The 21465-nt window shown below is 41.3% G+C and overlaps 1 protein-coding gene across 1 annotated transcript; it reads right to left on the bottom strand.

The window, feature by feature from the left end:
• Positions 1-2919: 2919 nt before the first annotated feature.
• On the bottom strand, positions 2920-13313 carry si:ch211-14k19.8 (uncharacterized). Its single transcript, XM_004568300.2, has 11 exons — positions 13134-13313; positions 12828-13019; positions 10304-12238; positions 10116-10204; positions 9939-9997; positions 9187-9350; positions 7550-7715; positions 7270-7461; positions 5109-5330; positions 3380-3539; positions 2920-3274 (listed from the first exon to the last, which is right to left on the bottom strand). The coding sequence occupies exons 2-11, from the start codon at positions 12868-12870 to the stop codon at positions 3200-3202; spliced, it is 3105 nt and encodes a 1034-aa protein (XP_004568357.2). The 5' UTR covers positions 12871-13019; positions 13134-13313; the 3' UTR covers positions 2920-3199.
• Positions 13314-21465: the final 8152 nt, after the last annotated feature.

Raw genomic sequence — 21465 nt, 5'->3', positions numbered from 1 at the left:
TATATATATATATATATAGTCTGTTAACTGTTAAATCTTTTTTCTTTTACTATATTTTATTAATATTTTGCTCTTTACTATTTTTTACTGTACCAGTCTGCTGAGTGACTGTCTTCTGCTCGTCAAATACATTTCATTGCAATGTTGACCCTGTGCTAACTTGCATATGACAAATAAAACTGAAAACTGAGACTGTAAATGTCTTACCTTTTCATCACCTCGCAGGAATTGTGCAATTGAGTTTACGGGGCTAATCTTGTGAATGACGTGTGATAAACAGGCGTGTTATTTTCAGAACATACTTATATTAGGTGTCAAAATAAAAACAATTAGGCCTGGATTGATTACTCAGGAACATGATTCACTTCTGGTATGCATACAGCCTACACACAGGCAGGTATTTCACACACCATTGTTTGCCTCTGGCCTGAAACTATTTCAATTCTTTGTTGATTTTTTTTTTTAAATTTTTATAATGAAAATCCTCCTCCAAGGCTCATTTTATAAGTTGACCAGAGATTAGGTGGCTGGATGGGCTTTAACTCAATAAGGGCACCGGACAAAGCCTCATAAACTTACACTAGGAATTCTCACAGGCCCTGTGTGTTCCTAATAAGGATATATGGGAGCTGGATCACCAAAAGGCACAGGAAGCAAGCTTTTAAAGTGCCTCACTTCTACAGATGGAGGAAGTGACCACACACACACACACACACACACACACACACACACACACACACACACACACACACACACACACACACACACACACACACACACACAGAGCTAGGTGTAGGCAGGCAATCAGGTGATCAGAGAACTGGCTTTTCCGCTCAGCATTATCCTGCTTTGAATTGACGCTAAACACACACACACACACACACACACACACACACACACACACACACACACACACACACACACACACACACACACACACCAAGTATAGACCCAGGGCACCACCATCCCTTTAAGAGTTCCTTTGGATGACGTCCATATAAGGAGATATTGGAGAGAGTCACATGGGGGGAAGAATGCGCTGCTCCGGTCATGTGACCACTCTGAGGAAATGAATGAATCTCCCTTTTTAAGGCCATGTTTGTCTGTTACCGCTCACATTTTCTTCTGTATTCTTTATCCGATTTATGTTTCAATCACAGTTTTAAATGATTAAATGTATCTTACAAAATAATCTTTTAAACTTTGTTCTCTATCCAGACAGTAGTTTCTCAATCTCACGCCTTTGCTTGAGCAATTTCAAAACTAGGCAGCGTGCATGACTCATGCACGCATTACAACACACAAATGTAGGCACTCCCTCCCTGCATTGCTCACTCACACAGTCAGAGAAACTCACAGTCCTGGGTAAGGCCAGCTCTGACTAAGACCGTATATGGAAGAAGCTGGCAGGTAGCTTCTGTCCACTTCTCACTCATCCCCTTCTCTCCCCACCCTCTTCCTTTAAACTCCCATTAAGTCTCCAATTCAGCCACTCTCTTTTTCTGTATGTGAGCACCATGTGTGCTCAGTATGCATACTATACCTGTTTCAATCTTCACCGTGTTTCCAGTCGTTTAATGGTCACATTTCAGCAGAGTTTCATACACAGCATTGAGGGGGCGGGGCTCGTGTATGTGTGGTATGAGAGAAACCGCATTTAGTAAATAATAGCACATTTATTACTGTGAAACAACAATGCATCTCATGTGTATAATGTAAGGCATTAGCACGAAGTCTTCTGTCAACCTTTAAGCTTACTGAATTTTTAATTCTAAAATATTATGTCCTATCTTAGAGTCACAGGGACACACAACCTTTCTTTTAGGCCCCTAACAGATGAGATACAGGGCTACAAGATTAGGAACAATAATGATATGCAGTATTATGCTTGCGTCACCTCATTTCTTTATATTTTGTTTAGGCAAAAACAGAGTTTGTACAATTCTAAGGAACTCGAAAGTCAATACTTTGTATGACAATCCTTACTCTCCAACATAGTCTGAACTCTTAGGCAAGCTTTCTCATACTTTAAGTAGTCTTCAGGAATAGTTCTGGAGGCTTTCTAAAGGACATTCAAAGCTTTCTTGTTTCTCTGTTATACTGCTTTTTGTTCTGTTCTCTGTAAAGATGATCCCACACTGCTTCAGTAATGTTGAGGTCCAGCCTCTGGGGAGGCCGATTCATAATCTTTCATTGTGTGTTTTTCTACCCAGGTATGCATTTACTGTATTAGGTGTGTTTGGATCACTGTCATGCTGAAAAATAAACTTGTTGCCAATTAGATGCTTTCCAGATGGTATTGCATGGTGGATCTAAATTTGACAGCACTTCTTCTGTGTTCATAATTCCATCAATTCTGACAAGATCTCCAACACCACTGGCTGACAGAGCCTCCAATGTGTTTTACAGATTAATGTAGACACTCACTGTGGTAGCGCTCTCCCTACCTCCTTCATAAAAAGACAATGATGTGAACCAAAAAAAATACATAAATTCCAGTTTGGATTTACCCCTTCATCAGACCTTCTGCCACTGATTTTCAGTACACTTCTTATGAAATTAGGCACACTTCACCCTTTTCTCCCAGTTTCCTTTCCTTAACTATGACTTCTTGACCTTTCCACTGATGGATCAACTGGATCAGGTGAAGATCCTGATGCATCTCTCCTGTCAGGAAGCAGCCAGTGTCCAAATAGGAACTTTGAAGAAAGCCTGGAGAACTATTGTTCAGGACCACTTGGAAAAATTACAAAAAAGTCCTGCTCCTTGGAAGCAGGGGTGGTAACTAAAAATATTTCAGCTAGTACTTAAATCAATTAGCCTGTACTAAAATGTGAGAACATCTTTGTGTTTTTATCTTATTATTGTATTCGTAAGTGTAAAGTCTTCAGTTGTTATTGAAAGTAAGTAGAGTATAAATATCCTTTGATGGCTTTAATTCCAAAAGTAAATACAATATATTGATGCCCTGAGTAACAGTAGAACATTTTCCAAGACCTTGTACCACACATGACAGACATGCAGTTAACATCTCAGCATCAGAAACAGATTTAATCTTTCAAAGAAAGGTGTACACATTTATACATTTACTGCCTTACTTTTTTATTATTATTAACAAAACACAAATATTTTAACTTTACAATGCATTAATAAACTGTAAAAACCAGTGTCAGAACAGATTGAATCCTCCATATGCAAGTCAAGCAGTCCAGCTCTTCCCCATGTCTACAAGCTCCATGCCTTCACAGTAGGACCGTGGTCGTGACACCCTGACCTGGTTTCATAGAGAAACATCGCATCATTCAAACTGTGAAACCACGCAGACATTTGTATCTTACCGAAACTCTCATGGAAACCACATGTACAGTCACACACTCACTGTGGGTGTCCTGTGAGAAGCCAGTTGCTGCAGAAGTGGAAATGGAGTCCAGTGAATGGGTTCCACTGGCCAGCTACACACTGAAAGGTCACTGGCCTTACCCGAGTCCAGCACACCATCCCCCATGCTCATCTCACTCCCCCTCCATCCATACTGGGAACTACAGGATGCAAAAGGATTATTTACATTATTTAATCACTTCAAGCTCAAATTAGTAGCTATTTTAAGCAACAGTTAGGGAAGTGAGTAGTGAAATCTTTGAATGAGTGGGTTTTTAGAGAGATTACTTATTAACATTTAAACTAGACTCAAGTGTATTTTGCATTTATGTACAAATTATTATGTTGTGTTAAGTCCTGCAGTTAATTATGGATAGTTCATTTCATTTCCTATCCAGTTCAACTTATTCCAAACTATATGAAGTGAGTTTAGTTTGGATTATTTTGGAGGCCCAGTCCACTGATGCCCTAACATCCTACTTCTTGGAGAAACCTCTGCTGCACATGATACATTCATTAGCGTTAGCTGCTGTGGGCACTGGCAATTAAAAGCACCTCACACACATTTAGAGCTCACGCTAATGCCTCAGAGTTTAATTAGAAACTCCATTTCAACATTAACTCTCCAGGAACTGACTAGAAATTTGGACTCTGTGCTTATGAATCAAAATCTGACATTTTATTGAAACTACCATGTATTAGTGAGACGCAGAGGTGGCGAACAGAAGGTATTTGCGACTTCTGCTGAAGTGCCAAATACTGCATGCTCTCTAATGGCAACTTGAGGCTGGCTCCAAAAGCGAGTCAATGTCCACAGACTCCCATCCATGTTAAAATGGCCAGCTTTACAGCCTTAAAAAACAACAACATGTCCACTACAAAAATAGATTGTCCCCTCTCCAAAACATCTATATGGTGGGTGATTTATTAGTTTCAATTTCTTCTTCTTATTTTAATAATTGATTTATCGGGCTACTAGAGTCTGATATTCCCCACCTGACCTGGATATATGCTGTTGATGCCATTCTGGAGCATTTGGAGAGTGACTGGGACATGAATAACTTGAGCCGATTATATAATATTTTATTACAGTGTATTTCTTACTAGGCAGCGCATTCTCTTGACAACGATTTCTTTAAAGCTATAACACATTTTGGGGTAAGACTGAAAGAAAGGCAGATTTGAAATGTAAAAGGGAAGTCAGAGGTCAAATGTTACATGATATTTGGATGCAAGCTATGATGTGAGATTTACAATCCCCATGTACCAGGACCATTTCCTAAATGCTGCCAATGCAAACACCGGCAGAAGAATTTTAAGCAGTTTTAAGATAAAATAGATTTTATGAAAGTTTGACCTTAGGGTCCAAAGTAACATGGGATTTAGAATCCGAATATAGAATTCCTTATATTCCATATGCTGTCAATACAAAAAAAAAAAAAAAAAAAAAAAAAATGTCAGTAAGAAACAGTTTTAGCTTTACTGGCTTTAAAACATGTAAATATTCCAAGGTGACCACAGTGACCATCACTGATAACTGTGAACCAAGCTTGTTTTTAAGCTTCAAGAGTGGCATTGGTGAGAACAGAGAAGCTTTTCACTGAAAACTCTCCCACATTTTGGAACACACAACTCACTGTCAGACAATGAACACTGTGTGTGTGTGTGTGTGTGTGTGTGTGTGTGTGTGTGTGTGTGTGTGTGTGTGTGTGTGTGTACGCTGTATATACCTGTGGGGGTAGATTGTGTTGATTCGTGTTCCGTGGCTGGGGCAGGTGGAAGCCAGTGACAGCGTGTCGTCGTGGTAACAGCAGGGGCGGTCAAGCGCTCGCAGATGCAGCAACTCATCGGAGCGTGTGAAGGCAGGATTGTCCAATGAGTCTGCTGATCCCGCCCACGAGCGCAACCAGAAGCGACCTGACAGCTCATCAAAGTGGTTGAATCTGCGATAGCTGCGCAAACAAAATCGTGAGAGGTCACAGGGTACAATGCTTGTTGTTGTTGCTTCTCTTTGCAATCTGGGTTTTCCTCTTTTTTTTTTTTTTTTTTAACAATTGTGTGCCAGCTTTAAACGTTTCACATGAACAAAATTTCAAGAAGGAAAAAAAAAAAAAAAAAAAAAATCAACCTAGTCGATGGGAGACAGCCCTTTTACAATGTGGGGTCATAACTTGAACCTTATCTCTGTGGCATTCATAGAAGCTCTTATTTTACCCCTAAAAAGAGTTTCTTCTTAAAAGCTCTTCACAAAGCTGCTCAGTTTCACCAAGGAACAAAGAACTCCTATGACAGCAGAAAGGTCGGAGATGACCCCGCTCATACAGATGATGTTATGTTTCATGAATGAACTGATGTGTCACAGTGACACATGACTGCTCCTTGCCAGTGAATAACTTTCCATTTACCAGAAATAGATCAACAGGTAAGAAGAAACATTAACAGATTTGTTTAAAACATTGCAGATCAAGAACAATATAAAACTATACCGCTTAATTACCATTTAATGGACACAGGTGATTTTTTCCAAGTTATTTTAATAGCATAAGTTCCACTTATAAACACCTTTAAAACCCAGCCATTGCCCTGAAACCAGTAGTTGTCAGCAGTTTTGTAATGAACTCTAGTTTACAACCAGGGTTTGTGTATACTGGCAGGAGATTACTGCTCTAAGATGTATAAAGTTATAAAAGGTAAATCCTCCCCATTATTTGTATAAAAATCCTCTGGAATAACTTATTTTAGGCTAATTTTAAAATATTTTCCTGTGCTAAATTATATGCTTTGCAAAGTTTCTCTAAACTCGGGCAATCATCAGCTACTTGGGATGTTTAAAAAGATGACTCCAAAGAGGCCCCAATTTCCTGGAAAACACACATTTCCTACTCTAGACATACTGGACTTAAGGCTTAGCTTCAGACTTATTACTTCCTGTCTGATCTTTGTCTTTGTACATGCTCAATATTCAGTCAAACAAACAGTATCTTGATTAAGATCAATATGCTTTTGCCTCTTGCAGTCTCAGTTTGTTATTAAGGTTCAAATGAAAAGTGCTTCGACACAAGAATCCTTGTAGGTAGACTTTCATGAAGCTGAATCCAAGTCTCTGCACGCCATCATATTAGAACCATCCAAAACCACAAGGTCATTTTTTCCAGACTACACTTGGAGGAACACCCGAGGTTTAAAAACAAACATTAATATGAAAAGAAAGTACACAGAATTGAGATTGCATTTATGCTGGATTTACTAATATTACCATGCATACACCTCTAATATTAGTTGTGTAGGAGGCATTTCCATTCAGGAACAACTAATAGGTTTCCTCATCTCCTGGCCCAGCACCCTAATGAAACATGTCACAGTATCAATGACTGTGTCTGTGTGCTCAGCTGTCAGCATATGTGGAGGTTAGACATTCAGATTGAGCCAGCAATCCAGTTCCACCTTCATCCTTAGTATGTGCGTTGTCAGCTAGACTGTGCCACCTAGTGGCAATGAGTGTTTACAGTTACTGAAGAGCATGTGCGTTTATGTCAGTCTCTGGTTTTTCTCTCATGGATCACAACAGAATACTTTCACCTATTGTGACTACTGCGATTTACTGTACGTCACAAATATGCACGTTTTTACTATAAATTTTAAGGTTTATGGAAGTACTTATCGTCCAAAAAAAATGTAACCTTTGCAGTAAAAACCACAATGGATCTAAAAGCAAACAAGATGTGACTGAAGAGCAATCTTTCAGTTTTAATTAATATATAATATATAAATATAATAATAAAAAAAATCCACTGTGGTGGTGCAGAAAGGCAAAATTAGAAAAATTGTATAATTAACAAAATATGCATACGCCTGAACTGTAGGTGCGTCTTAATAAAAGCCTTTTCCTACCTGCTGCGAGTCTGGTCTACTTTGGCCTGAATCAGAATTGCTCGATAGCGTCGCACTGCCACAAACGCCAAAATGATGATCACTGTCACTATGATGAGTAAGATGGCAAGGCACGCACCAATGAGACGTGCGCGGGTCATCCTGACATCGCACCTCTCACCCATGAACCAGAAATCGTCACCTGCAAGGCAGCTAATGCCCAAATACAAGTCATTTACACATGCAAACAAAATATGCCTGGGTGAACAAAAAGATTTGCTTTTCCTTTTAACGTTCTTACCGGCAAACTGGAAGCTGGTGTGGATGGTGTGTGCAGATGCCGTGATGGTGGCAGTAGTCAAAGTGGCAGACTGAGGAACAGCTGTAGTTGGCAGTGCCAGGCTGGGAAACACACTTATATCCTGCAGAGCACTGCAGCAACCAGTCACAGATGTCGCCCTGCAGACCTGAGGGGAAGGCATGTTTAAAAAGAATTAAAGAAAATAATAAAGGTGGTGCCATTTTTTTTTAATTTTCTTATCATAAAGTGATCTCATTGTAATGATATATGCATCCAAAAATCAGACAGGCACTGAAGTTTTTAGTAGTCACGTGAATATCATGCAATTACACATTAAGCTAATGTGTCACAAGGCTGAATTTTCAGTTGTACTTGAGATACTTGAGACTTAACTTAACAATTGTTGATTAGGTTCTCCATTAACCAGCTGATAATGTTTCTTATTTGGTCTAAACAGTAATCCGTATTTCAAAAATTGTTACAAGTATGTGCACTGTATGGACAAAAGGTTACATCGCTTGATCTTTGAGCTCAGGTGTTTTCAGTCCTGTGACCACAGGTGTGGCCCTGGACTGAGTTGTGAAAAAAAAATGTGTCTTTCTAAAGAGTTAACTGAATTCAAGTGTTGGACTGTTATTGCAAGGATGGTTTCATTGCAATAATTCAATTTGTCAAATCTCTTCCTTCCAAGATTTCCACCATTTAAAAGGGATCTCCACACCAGGTAGTTGTAACAGTCACCAAAGTAACCGATCACATAAAGTCACAAAGTGGTGAGGTACATAGTGTGTAAAAGTCACCAACACTCCGACTCCAAACTTCCTCTGGCATTAACATCAGCACAAGAAATGCGCATCAAGTGCTTCATGACATGAGTTTCGATGGCTGAGCATCCCCTGAAAATGGAAATGAACCGGCCACATTTTCAGTATCTTAAAGGTTTTACTTTATCACCTGGAGAAATATAAAAAATTTATTAGAAAGTTTCCCCACTTTTAGAATAATTCTCATCTTAAAGCTACATGACATCACTCTTGCTTTTCTGGTGAAGATGTCTGTAGCATGTGCTCTCCTCACATGTTATGCCTCTAACAAGCTTGCAGTACAAAAATGAATCACTGAACCTACTGCGTTTTTTACCAAATGACTATTTAAACTACACTGCAGCACTTCTGCATTTTAGATTTTTTCTGATGCCAAACATTAAAATGGAAACAAATAAAATGACTCCACGCTATAGTAAAGAAGAAAAAGTTTGTTAGACCAAGCCAGGTAGAATAATTAGATTTTTCATAATTAGATTTTGAGCTTAACTGAGTCAGGCTAACTGAGTTACGATGTTTACATCAGTTTTCCTGTATCTGGGTTAATTGAATTAAGACGTTAAAAAAAAAAAAAAAAAAAAAAAAAAAGGAACTTTCTCTCAGGTTAATGAAGAAACTCAGGACATCTTGGTGTCAATTTTTGACATTGATGACAAACACAAACACCCAGTCTTCTGCAGAAAGATGACAGGAAATGAACGGAAAGATATTAAGAACAATGTGCATGAAAAGGCAACCAGACTCCTCCCAAACTGCTCAGCCACCAGGGCTTCAGTCAGCTGCCTGCAGACCGGCACCTGAACACGGGCTTACCTCCGACTGTGATGTTGGTGATCCTGGAAGTCCTGAATGTCCTCTTGTTGCGAACAGCCTGGGCTAGTCCAGTACGCTCCAGCAGTGATGTGGGTTCTGTTATGCTGAGCCACTCCAAAGCTCTGCTGGTTTTGAACTCCAGCAGGCTCTGCACTGCACGGCCACTGGAACAAAAACAGAACTGGAGATTTACCTCCTTTTACGCAACTTTCTGTGACCGATCCCAAAGCATAACCCAATTACAATTTCCACTGTGCTTTAGTTAGATCAAAACATTCCAGTTGGGAAATTATCTGAGCCCTGTTGACAAACTGAGGGATGGCTAATAAAATTAATGTCGGGAAAGCAACATAGAGGTTAGAGACCATTACATAATTTAATGGACACTGACTTTAGTTTCCAAAGTCCCATTAGCTGCATGGGTAAAAAAAAAAAAAAGGTTAATACTTAAGAAAGGGGAGAAAAATGCAGAAGGATGATGAAGAATTTATTATGTTTTTTTCACATTTTTTCCCCTAATGATGTTTAACTCTGGTGGATTTTTGTGGTGTTTTAATTGTGTTTACTTATGTCTGAGAGTTTATATCTTCCCCTAGCAGAAATGATGTATTTAACGTCCCATAACCTGGGATAGGAAACACACACACAACTGAGAAATGGACAGTGCATATTGAGAGACAAGGTGGAGCTAATTGAAATCTAGAAAGAGCCTGGAGGTGCCTTTCATTTTCAGCTTGTCTGCACCACCTCACCTGCTCCAGACTCCCAGCAGCCGGCTGAACCCCGGGGCTTTCTGTAGGTATGGCTTCATCTGAAAGAAACCTTAATTGAGAACTCTGTAAAAACTACTCAGCTGAAGTCAAAAATACTTAATTATTTGATTATTTCTGCTTTTTTGTGCCAGTGTGTGTTACTGTACAATCCCTCACCCAGGTAGTAGTGTCGTTCTCCAAATTGACATTTGAAGCCAACATGGGCTCTTCTACAACTATCTGCAGCAGCAGCTCAACTGACTCCACTGGACAGAACAAGTAAATAAACTAATTTCAGGACTTCTGGATATATAATCAGGATATTTACCTAAACGTAAAACACTTCAGTGGTGTTTGGGAAGTACCTCTGATGGCAGCAGGCTGATCTGGCACGATGTAGAACTTGGGACTGTTTGTGGAGCTTCGAGCAGGTGTGGAGGTTAAAGCAGAAGAGGGCTCCTGGCTGGGATGCATGGTTGTCTGCTGTGGAGGTTGCTGTGGTAGTCCAGATGTGGGAGTGCGTGTGGTCGTGCTGCTGGAAGACCACTGCCAGAACTTATACTTTTCTACTTGTTCTTCTCCAGCTCCATGTCCATAATCTAATGTTACAGTAGAAAGGAGAGGAGTATGTGCAGTAGTAGTAATAATTAGGGGTTGGGATTGGTTACGTGTTGGTGACATATTAGTAGAAGTCTGAGGAGGCGGGTGATTGTGTGTAGGAGGTGACATTTGTGGAGGTGAAGGCGTGGCTTTGCTGACTGTGTGGTCCGTGGTCTGAGACACAGACGAGGTTAAAGCAGGGTGTGAACTATCAGGAAATGTACTGTGTGTGTGGAGTGTGTACAAAGCTGTAGAGGACTCTGTGGATGTGGTGGAAGATGAAACAGCAACAGCAGTAGAATCTGTGGGCGAGTCATCACGTAGGAGTGTGTGAGCAGGATGCAGAGTGTATGTCACTCCAGTGGTTCCTGTGATGGCTGAGTTTTGGGTTACACCTCCCACGGTCAGCGCTGCCCCGGGTGTAGAAGAAGAATCGGTGAACCCTGAAGTCCAACTGTAAGCCTTGGTAATACCAGGTGGGGAAGGGATAGTGTTTCTAGTCGGGTGCGCATCAATGATATTTCCGCGTGCACTTTCTACTGCCGTTTGTGTCTCTTTGTCTGTCTGTGTAAATAAAGATGACGTGTAAGCAGAATGTGTGGGGCTCTCTGTGCTTTGAGGAGAGTCTGTTAGACTCCTTGAGGAAAATGGGAGCGTCATCTCAGTTTGTTCAAACTTATCAGGCAACTCAGATGTAACAGTCTGAGCAGCAGCAACAGATACAAATGAGTTAATTTGACTTATGTTTGGATGAACTGGATCAGCCTCCACAGTGCTAACAACGTTGTTGAGCTCTGTGAAGTGGGTGTTGAATGAATGAGTGCCGCTGTAAACTTCTGAAGATGATGATGATGCAGTGGGTTCAGTGTGGGTTTGTGCACTGAAGTCATCCTGCAGTGTTTTGATGGAGGATTTTAAAGGGTCAGAAGTGACAGCAAAGGTCAGGTCAGAATTATGTCTGTCTGTGCTTCTCTGGCTCCTCCAGGAATGAGGCTGTTCATCTCCAGATGTCCCACTAACACCCACACCATGTGCGGTTATGCCTGTATGACCTGTCCTGGAGGAAGATAGCTCAGCTGGAACAGAAGTACGGAGAGGAACGCTGGCGCTGGACACTCTTTGATCCATTTGTGTGGCAACATCTTTGCCTGTGTTTTTAGATGTCTGAACGGATGTATCTTGTATAGCTTTGTCAAGCATGAGAGCTGAACTACTGGCTGTTTCCTCTGTCAATGCCATCAGAGTTTGAAGGCTTTTTTCAGTCGGGTTTGAGGGTGTGCTTGTATTGGGGCCTGCACTGAGTCCATGCTGAAAATATGGGTGTGTTGTATTTCTGGCAGCCATGGGCCCATCGGTGAGGTGAGCAGCTCCAGATGTTTCCGCTCCATTGTTTGGTTTTTCCTCAGGAAGAGGGAGAGTTTCCCTATCACTTCTCCCAGCGACAGGGAGTCCCTGCTGGGGTGAGGTGGGGTTCAGCAGTCCTTGATCCAGAGAGGAGGCACTAGACACAGACAGAGGTGCAAAACTCCTCTCCAGACCATCGTAGGTGTGATCTCTGCCCTCCTTCATGCCTCTCGTCACTTCTTGATCAACAGGAGGACTATTTGTAAAGCTGGTTCCTGTTGGAAACCATTGAGTGGGGTCTAGGTCTGGATGTTGGGTTGAGTGGTCCTCCGAGGAATTCCTCTCATCTTCCTGGACTGGAAAACCAGGAACAAACACAATAACAGAGAGAGAGAGACAGGGTGAGAAGAGACAGAGTGGAAATCACAACAACATAACATTGCTCTGTGTAACACCACAGAGGGAGATAAGATCTTTCCGACAGATTCCCAGCTCACGGCACAGTTGGAACAACACATTTTCACAGCATGTTAAGTTATATACTGCTCAACCTGACTCCTACTGTAAATCATGAATATATTTCATGTATTCACTGAGAACATCAGGAGGCAGAAACAGCTCTAAAAATACCAGAAATAAATGTCATTATGATTCTCGTGATTCGCGCTTTATCTGAGAAGAGAAAGAGAAAAACCTTGTTAGACTTTTACAGCTCAAACTGCATTTGTGGGAATAAGCTGAGGGAAGTACAACCAAAAGGTTAATTTAAACAGAGAATTTCAGAGCTTACAGAACATCTTATTTCCATTGACTAACCCCAATAATATTGAGGTTAGGTATTCCATACCGACAGTGTGCATATCACTTTGATTTAGCCTAATTTAAAGACAAAAGAATAGCAAATAGCACAATAACATCTAACATGTCAGCGGCGGGCGTTCTTACCTGTTGTGACGATAAAAAGCAACAGACAGGCGTGGAGCTGCATTTCCAATGGTGAGACATTTCAGTGTAGAACACCCTTTTAATCCAAAACACATGCAGTTTTTTTTACACTGACAACATGTACATGTTACGAGGAGGACGAGCAAACTGCGCAAATGATTAATGAGCTCCAGTCTTTCCTGTGGACTGTCCCTGAGAGAGAGAGAGAGAGAGAGAGAGCAGAGAGGCGTCAGAAACTTTCCTCCTCCATCATTTCCTTGTAACGGAAACCGCTGCGCTGTCAGGGGCACAGCGCCGTACACTCACCTAAATTAAACACACGTGTGTGTGAGAGGCAGCCTGTCCTGTACTGCAGAATGGACAGAGGCTTGCGGATGGGAAGGTTTTACGCCGCCTCCAGGCTGTTCCACACGACATTTCAGAGATGAGAGGAAGGAATCCAGTGCGTAAAGTCTACACAGGAAAATTACCGCAGGCGGCATGGAGGCATGAGAGGGAGCAGTTCATTAGAGCTTTTATACTTACGCCCCACTAGGAGTGCTCGAAAGACTAAAAATGAATGCTACGAACACGTAAACAGGTTTTAAGTCTATAGGTTCAAAAAAAGTTTAGGAAATGCAGAACAAATGAAAATATACCGGGAAAGCGGATGACATCATTTCTCAAACATGTGGGAGAAAATGAACTTTGGAGGTGTCTTTGTAATCAGAACGTGTAAGATCTGTAAACACATTAGCTTCCTCCCCTATTTTATAACACCATGACACCCCCATGGACTGACTTGTGAAGAAACGGTTGCTTTCTACAAGATGGTGACCCGAAAATCAGAACCACATTGTACAGGAGAAATTTCCACACATTTAAAAACAAACAATCAAAAACAATAACAATCACACAGGACACAGTTTTGTTTTATTCATATAATGCCAACAACAATAACCACGTCAAAGCACTTTAAAGTGTAAGGTAAAGAAATACAGTTTCATAGAGAGAATCCCAGTAAGCACGTGATGTCACTGGAGAGAAATAATAAAAAACAAACAAAAAAGAGAAACATCTCGTTTAAATCAGTCAGACCATCTGAATGAAAGTCTGCAAGGCTGTGATTGCTGCCAATAAAGGATTGTTTGATGAAGCAAATTTCAAATTAATATGAAAATACATTTTCAATCTTGGTACTATCATTATCCTTCTTTCATATTCACAAATTTTATAAATGACAGTATATGTTTTCCAGGGAGACCTTAAACAAGCAAATATATATATTCTGGGAGCTTGAGGGTGCTGCGCAGTATCTTTGCTGTTCCTAGGACTGCATTCTTCTGGACAGAGAACTCGGATGTTGTTCCTGGGATCTGCTGGAGCCACTTGCCTAGCTTGGGAGTCACTGCAGCTAGTGTTCCGATTACCACGGGGACCACCGTCACCTTCACCCTGCACATCTTCTCAAGCTTCTTCTCTGAGCCCTTGGTACTTCTCTAACTTCTTGTGTTCCTTATTCCTGATATTACTTTCATTCGGTATCGCTACATCTATCACTACGGCCGTCTTCTTCTGTTTGTCTACCACTATGTCCGGTTAGTTAGCCACCACTATTTTGTCTGTATCTGGAAATCCCAGAGGATCTTAGCTCGGCCATTCTTAACCACCCTAGGAGGAGTCTCCTATTTTGACCTTGGGACTTCAGGTCCATACTCGGCACAGATGTTTGTGTATACTATGCCAGCTACTTAGTTGTTGCGTTCCATGTATGCATGCGTGATAGACCCCAGCCTCGATTAATCTTGTGCTCAGAGCTTGTTCCTGTGCTGCCATGATTAGTGCCTCTGTGCTGTCTTTCAGTCCAGCTTTGTCCAGCCACTGGTAGGACTTCTGGATGTCAGACACTTCCTCTATCTGCCGGTGGTACCATGCCTGTCCTTCCATGATGGTTCCTCCTCTTCCTCCTCTTTCTTGGGTTTCTGCCGGCTGAGGTAATCACTGAGCACGCGGTCGGTTGGGGCCATCTTCCTGATGTATTCGTGGATTTTCGTTGTCTCACCCTGGACTGTGGTACTGAGACTCACCAGTCCCCGGCCTCCCTCCTTCTGCTTAGCATACAGCCTCAGGTTGCCCGACTTGGGAGGAAACCCTCTATGCGTGGTAAGGAACTTCCTTGGCTTAAGTGGCTTCTATCTGCTCCTTTGACCAGCTTATTATCCCAGCACGGTACCTGATCACAGGCAGGGTGTAGATATTCATAGCCTGGATCTTGTTCTTACCGTTCAACTGACTCCTCAGGACTTGCCAAATCCTCTGCAGGTACTTGGTGGTTGCAGCCTTTCTAGCGGCCTCTTCATGGTTCCCATTTGCCTGTGGGATCCCCAGGTACTTGTAACTGTGCTCTATGTCTGAAATGTTGCCTTCTGGTAATTATATCCCCTCAGTTCTGACTACCTTCCTTCACTTGGTTACCCGACTACACTTCTCCAGTCCGAACGACATTCCAGTGTCATTGCTGTATATCCTGGTGGTGTGGATCAGTGAATCGATGTCTCGTTCACTCTTGGCATACAGCTTGATGTCATCCATGTACAGGAGGTGGCTATGGACCGCTCATGTTTCCCACTTTGAGAGCAAAGGAGGCATCTTCAAAAGCCTTCTGCATCTGAGTTAAAGCAGAAACATACTCTAAGCCATTATCCAAATAAAACTCATACATCATCAGCACATGTGACATGCATCTACAGAAAGTGAAATCAAAAATATTTAATTAATTCCATTTTTTAGAAAGCTTGTTAGTGCTTAGTTATAGCTTGGTGCATATTTTCTGCTGCAGATTTAAACACACCAGTTTAGGGAGACATGGGTGCATAGAATCGGGTCGGGTGCACAGGAGAGGTGAAGAGGAGAGTGTCAGGGGAGATGTGCAACAGAACGAGAGAAAACATTTTTATAAGCTGGTAAATTGGGACACTGGAAAGTTAATTACAATGACCATTGTGGCCTCTGGCAGCGGACTCTGTGCTTGTGCTGCTAGACCTCAGTGCAGCAGTCGATGCTGTTGACCATAATATTTTATTACAGTTATTAATATTTATTAAATGGAGAGTTATCTTTACACACTGAGTTTAATTATGGAGTTCCACAGGGTTCTGTGCTAGGACCAGTTCTATTTACCTCATACATGCTTCCTTTATCATTAGAAAGGATAGAAAATATGGACCAAATATGGTTGTTTCATGGGTACCTGCTCTATCATGCTGTGTTTTTTGAACACTGTGACACAAATGCGAGATCAAATTTTTTTTATGTGAGTACACAATCCCATTGCATAACAGCAGCATTTTTTATATACACTATCAGTTAAATGTTTGAACATACCTTCTCATTTAATAGTTTCTTTTTTTCATGACTATTTACATTGTAGATTCTCACCAAAGCTTCAGAACTATGAATGAACACATTGGAATTGAATGTAGTAAACAAAAAATATATATTTTAGAATCTACAGAATACACACTGTCAGGGCTCTGTGTGCAGGCAGGTGGAGAGGAGGATCCAAGTGCAGGACTCAGACACTGAACTGTAACTCAAACCTCAGCTTTATTGCTGGCATAAAACAAAACATAAACTGAGCAATGGCAATGACCGTGAACCACTGCCACAAAAACCACACAGGCATAATCTGAGGGTACAACGCAACACCAAGCACGGGAAAACACAGGGCTTATATACACAGGGTAGTAACGAGGGAATCGGCAACAGGAGGGCGACACAGCTGGGAGAGATCAGGGCTAATGAGACAGGGGGAACAAAGCTGCACACACTAACATAAGACAAAGACTTTCACAATAAAACAGGAAACATGAATCACAACTCAGAGACACGGACTCAACACAGAGAGACAGACAGAAAATGACACATGGAACTGAACTGTAAGTGAAACCACAATTCCTAAAACATGGATAACAGAAACATGAAACTCTAATAATCATCATCATCATCATCATCATCATAACAAGAGAATGAGAAAACAATCCAAAACACCAAGATAACTGAAACACAAAGTACCAGAGAAACATAAAGAATAATCCATGATGCAAAATTAAACCAAAACATAATAAACTCAAAATACTGGGTCCAATGGACCCAGAACCGTGACACACACACTTTGCTTTGATCACTGCTTTGGACACTGTTGACATTCTCTTTTTTGGAGAGAGGTAGTCAGTCTGTAGATGAGGTAGGCACCAGAAATGGTTTTCCAACAAGTTCCCACTCCATCAGTCCTTCTTGGTCAAACAGCCCTTACACAGTCTGGAGGTGTATTTGGGTGTTGAAAAATAAATGATGGTTCAACTAAACGTAAACCGAATGGGATGGTATGTCACTGCAGGATGCTGTGGTACCCATGCTGGTTCAGTGTGCTACTGTTCAACTCCCCAACAGTGTCACCAGGAAAGCACACAAAGACAAGGGGTGGAACCAAAGATCTCAGATTTGGACTCAGAAGAACAAAGCACAGTTTTCCAGTGGTTTTAATGTCCATTCCTTGTATTTCTTGGCCCAAACAAATCTCTTCTACTTGTTGCTTTTCCTTAGTAGTAGTTTCTTAGCAACTATTTGACCATAACACCTGATTCGTGCAGTCTCCTCTGAACAGTTGATGTAGAGATGTGTCTGTTACTGGAACCCTGTGTGGCATTTATCTGGGCCCTAATCTGAGGTGTTACTAACTACAATCTCTGAGACTCACATGAATTTATCCTGTGCAGCAGAGGTGACTCTTGGTCATCCTTTCCTTGGGTGGTACTTATGTGACCCAGTTTTGTCATAGCACTTGATGGGTTTTGCGACTGCACTTGGGGACACACTGAAAATTTTACCAATTCTCCAGATTGACTGACCTTTAGTTCTTCAAGAAATGATGGACTGTCACTTTTATTCACTTAGCTGATTGGTTCTTGCCATAATATTAAGTCTAACACTTTTCATAGGGCTGTCAGCTGTATACTGCCAGGCACACCTGTGAAAGTGAAAACCAGTTCAGGTGGCTACATCATAATGCTCATTGACAAAAGACCAAGGGTTTGCAGCGCTGTCAACAAAGCAAAGTGTGGCTACTTTGAGGAATCTAAAATATAAGACATATTTAGAGTTATTTATCTTTTTTCTCTTTGCTACATAATTCCTCATATCTTGCTTAACATATTTGATGTTTTTAGTATAATGTAGAAAGCAGTTAAAAAAAAGAAAAATAATTCAATTCGAGTCTAAAAAGAAAAATGTTTTTACTTACCTGAGAGAGCAGAGTCAGGTGGAAAGCTAAGGAGTCTCGAAAACACTGGTGCCAAACTGAAATCCTTGTGTGCTTTGAATAAAGCACTCAAAAAATAAAATTGGGTGGTTGTTACATTTATAACTTGTAATTTAAACAAAACAACTGTTTATATGGTGAACATCATTATATTGTGTAGGATCTGCATGAAATTCAGCCACTTTAATATGAGATGATATAATCTAGAAAGAGTGGTTAGTAGCCTGGACTTGCAAAATTCACGAGATCACACAAGATTTCAAACCACAGGAAAATCACTCGTGTTATAAGAGGCAGAAAAAGAAAAAAAGTATTGCTATTTATATTAGTTTAACATGTCAAGGACAAAAATATAAATAAAAATCTGTATCAAGCCTTGTAATCAGTTATTATGTTAACCAGACTAGACTTTGTTTACTGACTCCAAAAAATATCATTTTAAACTTATTTTAAAAAAATCACGGAAAGGATTTCCATGTTAATAAATGCCTTTCTAGGATTAAATATTTTTGTTGGACTAAAATAATTTGAATGGGTTGGATCAACTCAATTAAATACAGTTGGACTTAACTGCAAAAAATAGGGTTATTCATCATTAAATAATTAACTTGGTGCATAATGCTAAAACAAAGCAATGTAATCATGCTGGAATTCTATAAACTCTACAAAAGAAACCAAATTCCAAGAAATCCAAACACAGAAATGTTTGCACAAATATGTGATTATGCAAAGAGGTCCCTACCAACCAACCTCAGATCTCCACGCATGCAAACATGAATACACATGACTTTGCACACAACCAGAAATGAACTCCACCAAAGGAACCAAAATTACGAAATCCAAACACAAAAATGTTTGCACACACATGTGATTATGCACAGAGGTCCACTCTACTGACCAACCTCAGATCTCCACACATGCACACATGAACGAAAATACATTTGAACACAAACAGAGACAAAACTCAACCAAAGGAACCAAATTCCAAGAAATCGAAACAGACAAATGTTTGCACAAATATGTGATTATGCACAGAGGTCCAACCCGACCAACCAACGTCAGATCTCCACGCATGCAGACGTGAATGTTCTAACATTTGCACACAACCAGAAATGAAGTCCACCAAAGGAACCAAATCCTAAGAAATCCAAACACAGAAATGTTTGCACACACATGCGATTATGTGCAGAGGTCCACCCTACCAACCAACCTCAGATCTCCACGCATGCACACATAAATGAAAATACATTTGCACACAACCAGAAATGAACTCCACTAAAAAAACAAATTCGAAGAAATCCAAAGCCCCAAATCTGTTTCAAGATGTCGCCACGGGAGAGGCTGCCAGTTACAGGAGCTCTGACCAACTTCCATTCTTTTAAATTATTTAATAATAAAAAGTAGACAACAACATACAGAGCAAGAAAAGAGCGTATGGAAAAGGATGTAACTATTGCAGTGTTTACATTGTATTAGATGGAGGAGTTGTACAGGGAGATGGCCACAGGCAGGAATGATTTCCTGTGTCGTTCAGTGGTGCTTTTTGGTAATCTCAGTCTCTCACTGAACGTGTTCCTGTGACTGACCAGCATGTCATGGAGTGGGTGGAAGGTATTGTCCAACATTGTCTTTATCTTGGACAGCATTCGCCTCTCCGGCACCACCTTGAGAGAGTCCAGCTCCATACTCACAACACTACTGGCCTTGCGGATCAGTTTATTGAGTCTGTTGGCATCAGCAACCCTCAACCTGCTGCCCCAGCATGCAACAGCATAGAGGATAGCACTGACCACAACAGACTCACAGAAAATCCTGAGCATTGTCTGACAGATGTTGAAGGACCTCAGCCGCCTCAGAAAATACAGATGACTCTGGCCCTTCCTGTAAAGTGCAGTAGTGTTTTTTAACCAGTTCAGTTTATTGTCTATGTATACTCCAAGGTATTTATAGTCCTCCACAAAGTCCACGTTGACCCCGTGGATTGAAACAGGGGTCAAGGGTTTCCTGGGTCCTAAACTCCACAATCAATTCCTTGGTTTTTTCCACGTTGAGCTGTGGATGATTGTGCTCGCACCACGTGACAAAGGAGTCGACCACAGCCCGGTACTCTGACTCGTCACCCCTGCTGATGCATCCAACCACCACAGAGTCATCAGAAAACTTCTAAAGACGGCAGGTCTCTGTGCAGTGGCTAAAGTCTGTGGCGTAGAGGGTGAAGGGCTACATATCTCAGACCATGAAGATTTATACCAGGGTGACATGAGCTACCTATGTGAACTATGCGGGGAACCATCAACTGGAACTAGGTGGAAAAACTCAGGGAGAGGGTCATGACTCAGCAGGGAAGATCAGTGGTACTGGAATACAGAGAGAAGAGTGTCAGTCATGGCGGCGGTTGGTCTGGTAAGAGGAGTAATTAAACTGAGAGTGTCTTGCAGGTTTTGCAGGTGGAGGCTGGCGTGAGGGAAAGGCAGTCAAAGTGGTCTGGGTGAGTGTACAGAAGTCTAATTTAACAAATTTGCACTCAGCTTTGCAGTCTCAGATTTTGTAGCTGTCCTACGTATTTGTTTAATATGCACTTTGAAGCTCATAGATGACTTCAGTGACTTCAAGATTACAGGAGCTATAATTAGCTCTATGCACTGACCTCTTTCTCTCTTTTATATATACATGCTTGATTATTTGGCTCACTGCTGCTGCAAGACCGGGGGTGGTCTGCTTGTCTCCACCCCAGAGCAAAGGGAAACATCTACTGGGTCCGGGGGCAGATTGCCCCTCTGATACCTGGACCAGGGGGTATAGAGTATGTTTGGGGAGTGTGAGTGTGTGTACAGTGTTCATTTCTGTTTGTCTCCATGTTGGGCGAGTGCTGAATATTTTTATATGTGTGCATGATGGTGGGAATGCATGTTTGTGTCTCTGTGTGCCTGTTTGTCTATGTTATGTGTCAAGTCGCGTCTTAGACTCCACCGCTCTGGAAACATCTTAGGCCCCCCCATGATGTGGGGGCCAATCTTCCCTTACCACACGCCCTGCCAGTGGCTGATGCCCTCACCTGTTAGTAAAAAACGAGTAGATCTTGCTTGCTTTATTGTCTTTGTTTTTGCCTGTCCCGTTCGGCACTGTAGCAATCACAATTATTGTCTGAGGGCCAAGAAAAATGCCCAAAAGATTTATTTTCCCAAATGCCCAAATGGATCATTACATCTTTGCCATACTGGTCCACTTGATTGATCTTTATAATGTGTGTGTGTGTGTGTGTGCTCTATGTGTGTGTGTGTGTGTGTGTGTGTGTGTGTGTGTGTGTGTGTGTGTGTGTGTGTGTGTGTGTGTATTTAT

Source organism: Maylandia zebra, linkage group LG6 (assembly GCF_041146795.1).
Source record: "Maylandia zebra isolate NMK-2024a linkage group LG6, Mzebra_GT3a, whole genome shotgun sequence".
NCBI lineage: Eukaryota > Metazoa > Chordata > Actinopteri > Cichliformes > Cichlidae > Maylandia > Maylandia zebra.
Note: the sequence above shows the minus strand (reverse complement) of the source record. Positions and strands in the feature narration are given on the sequence as shown.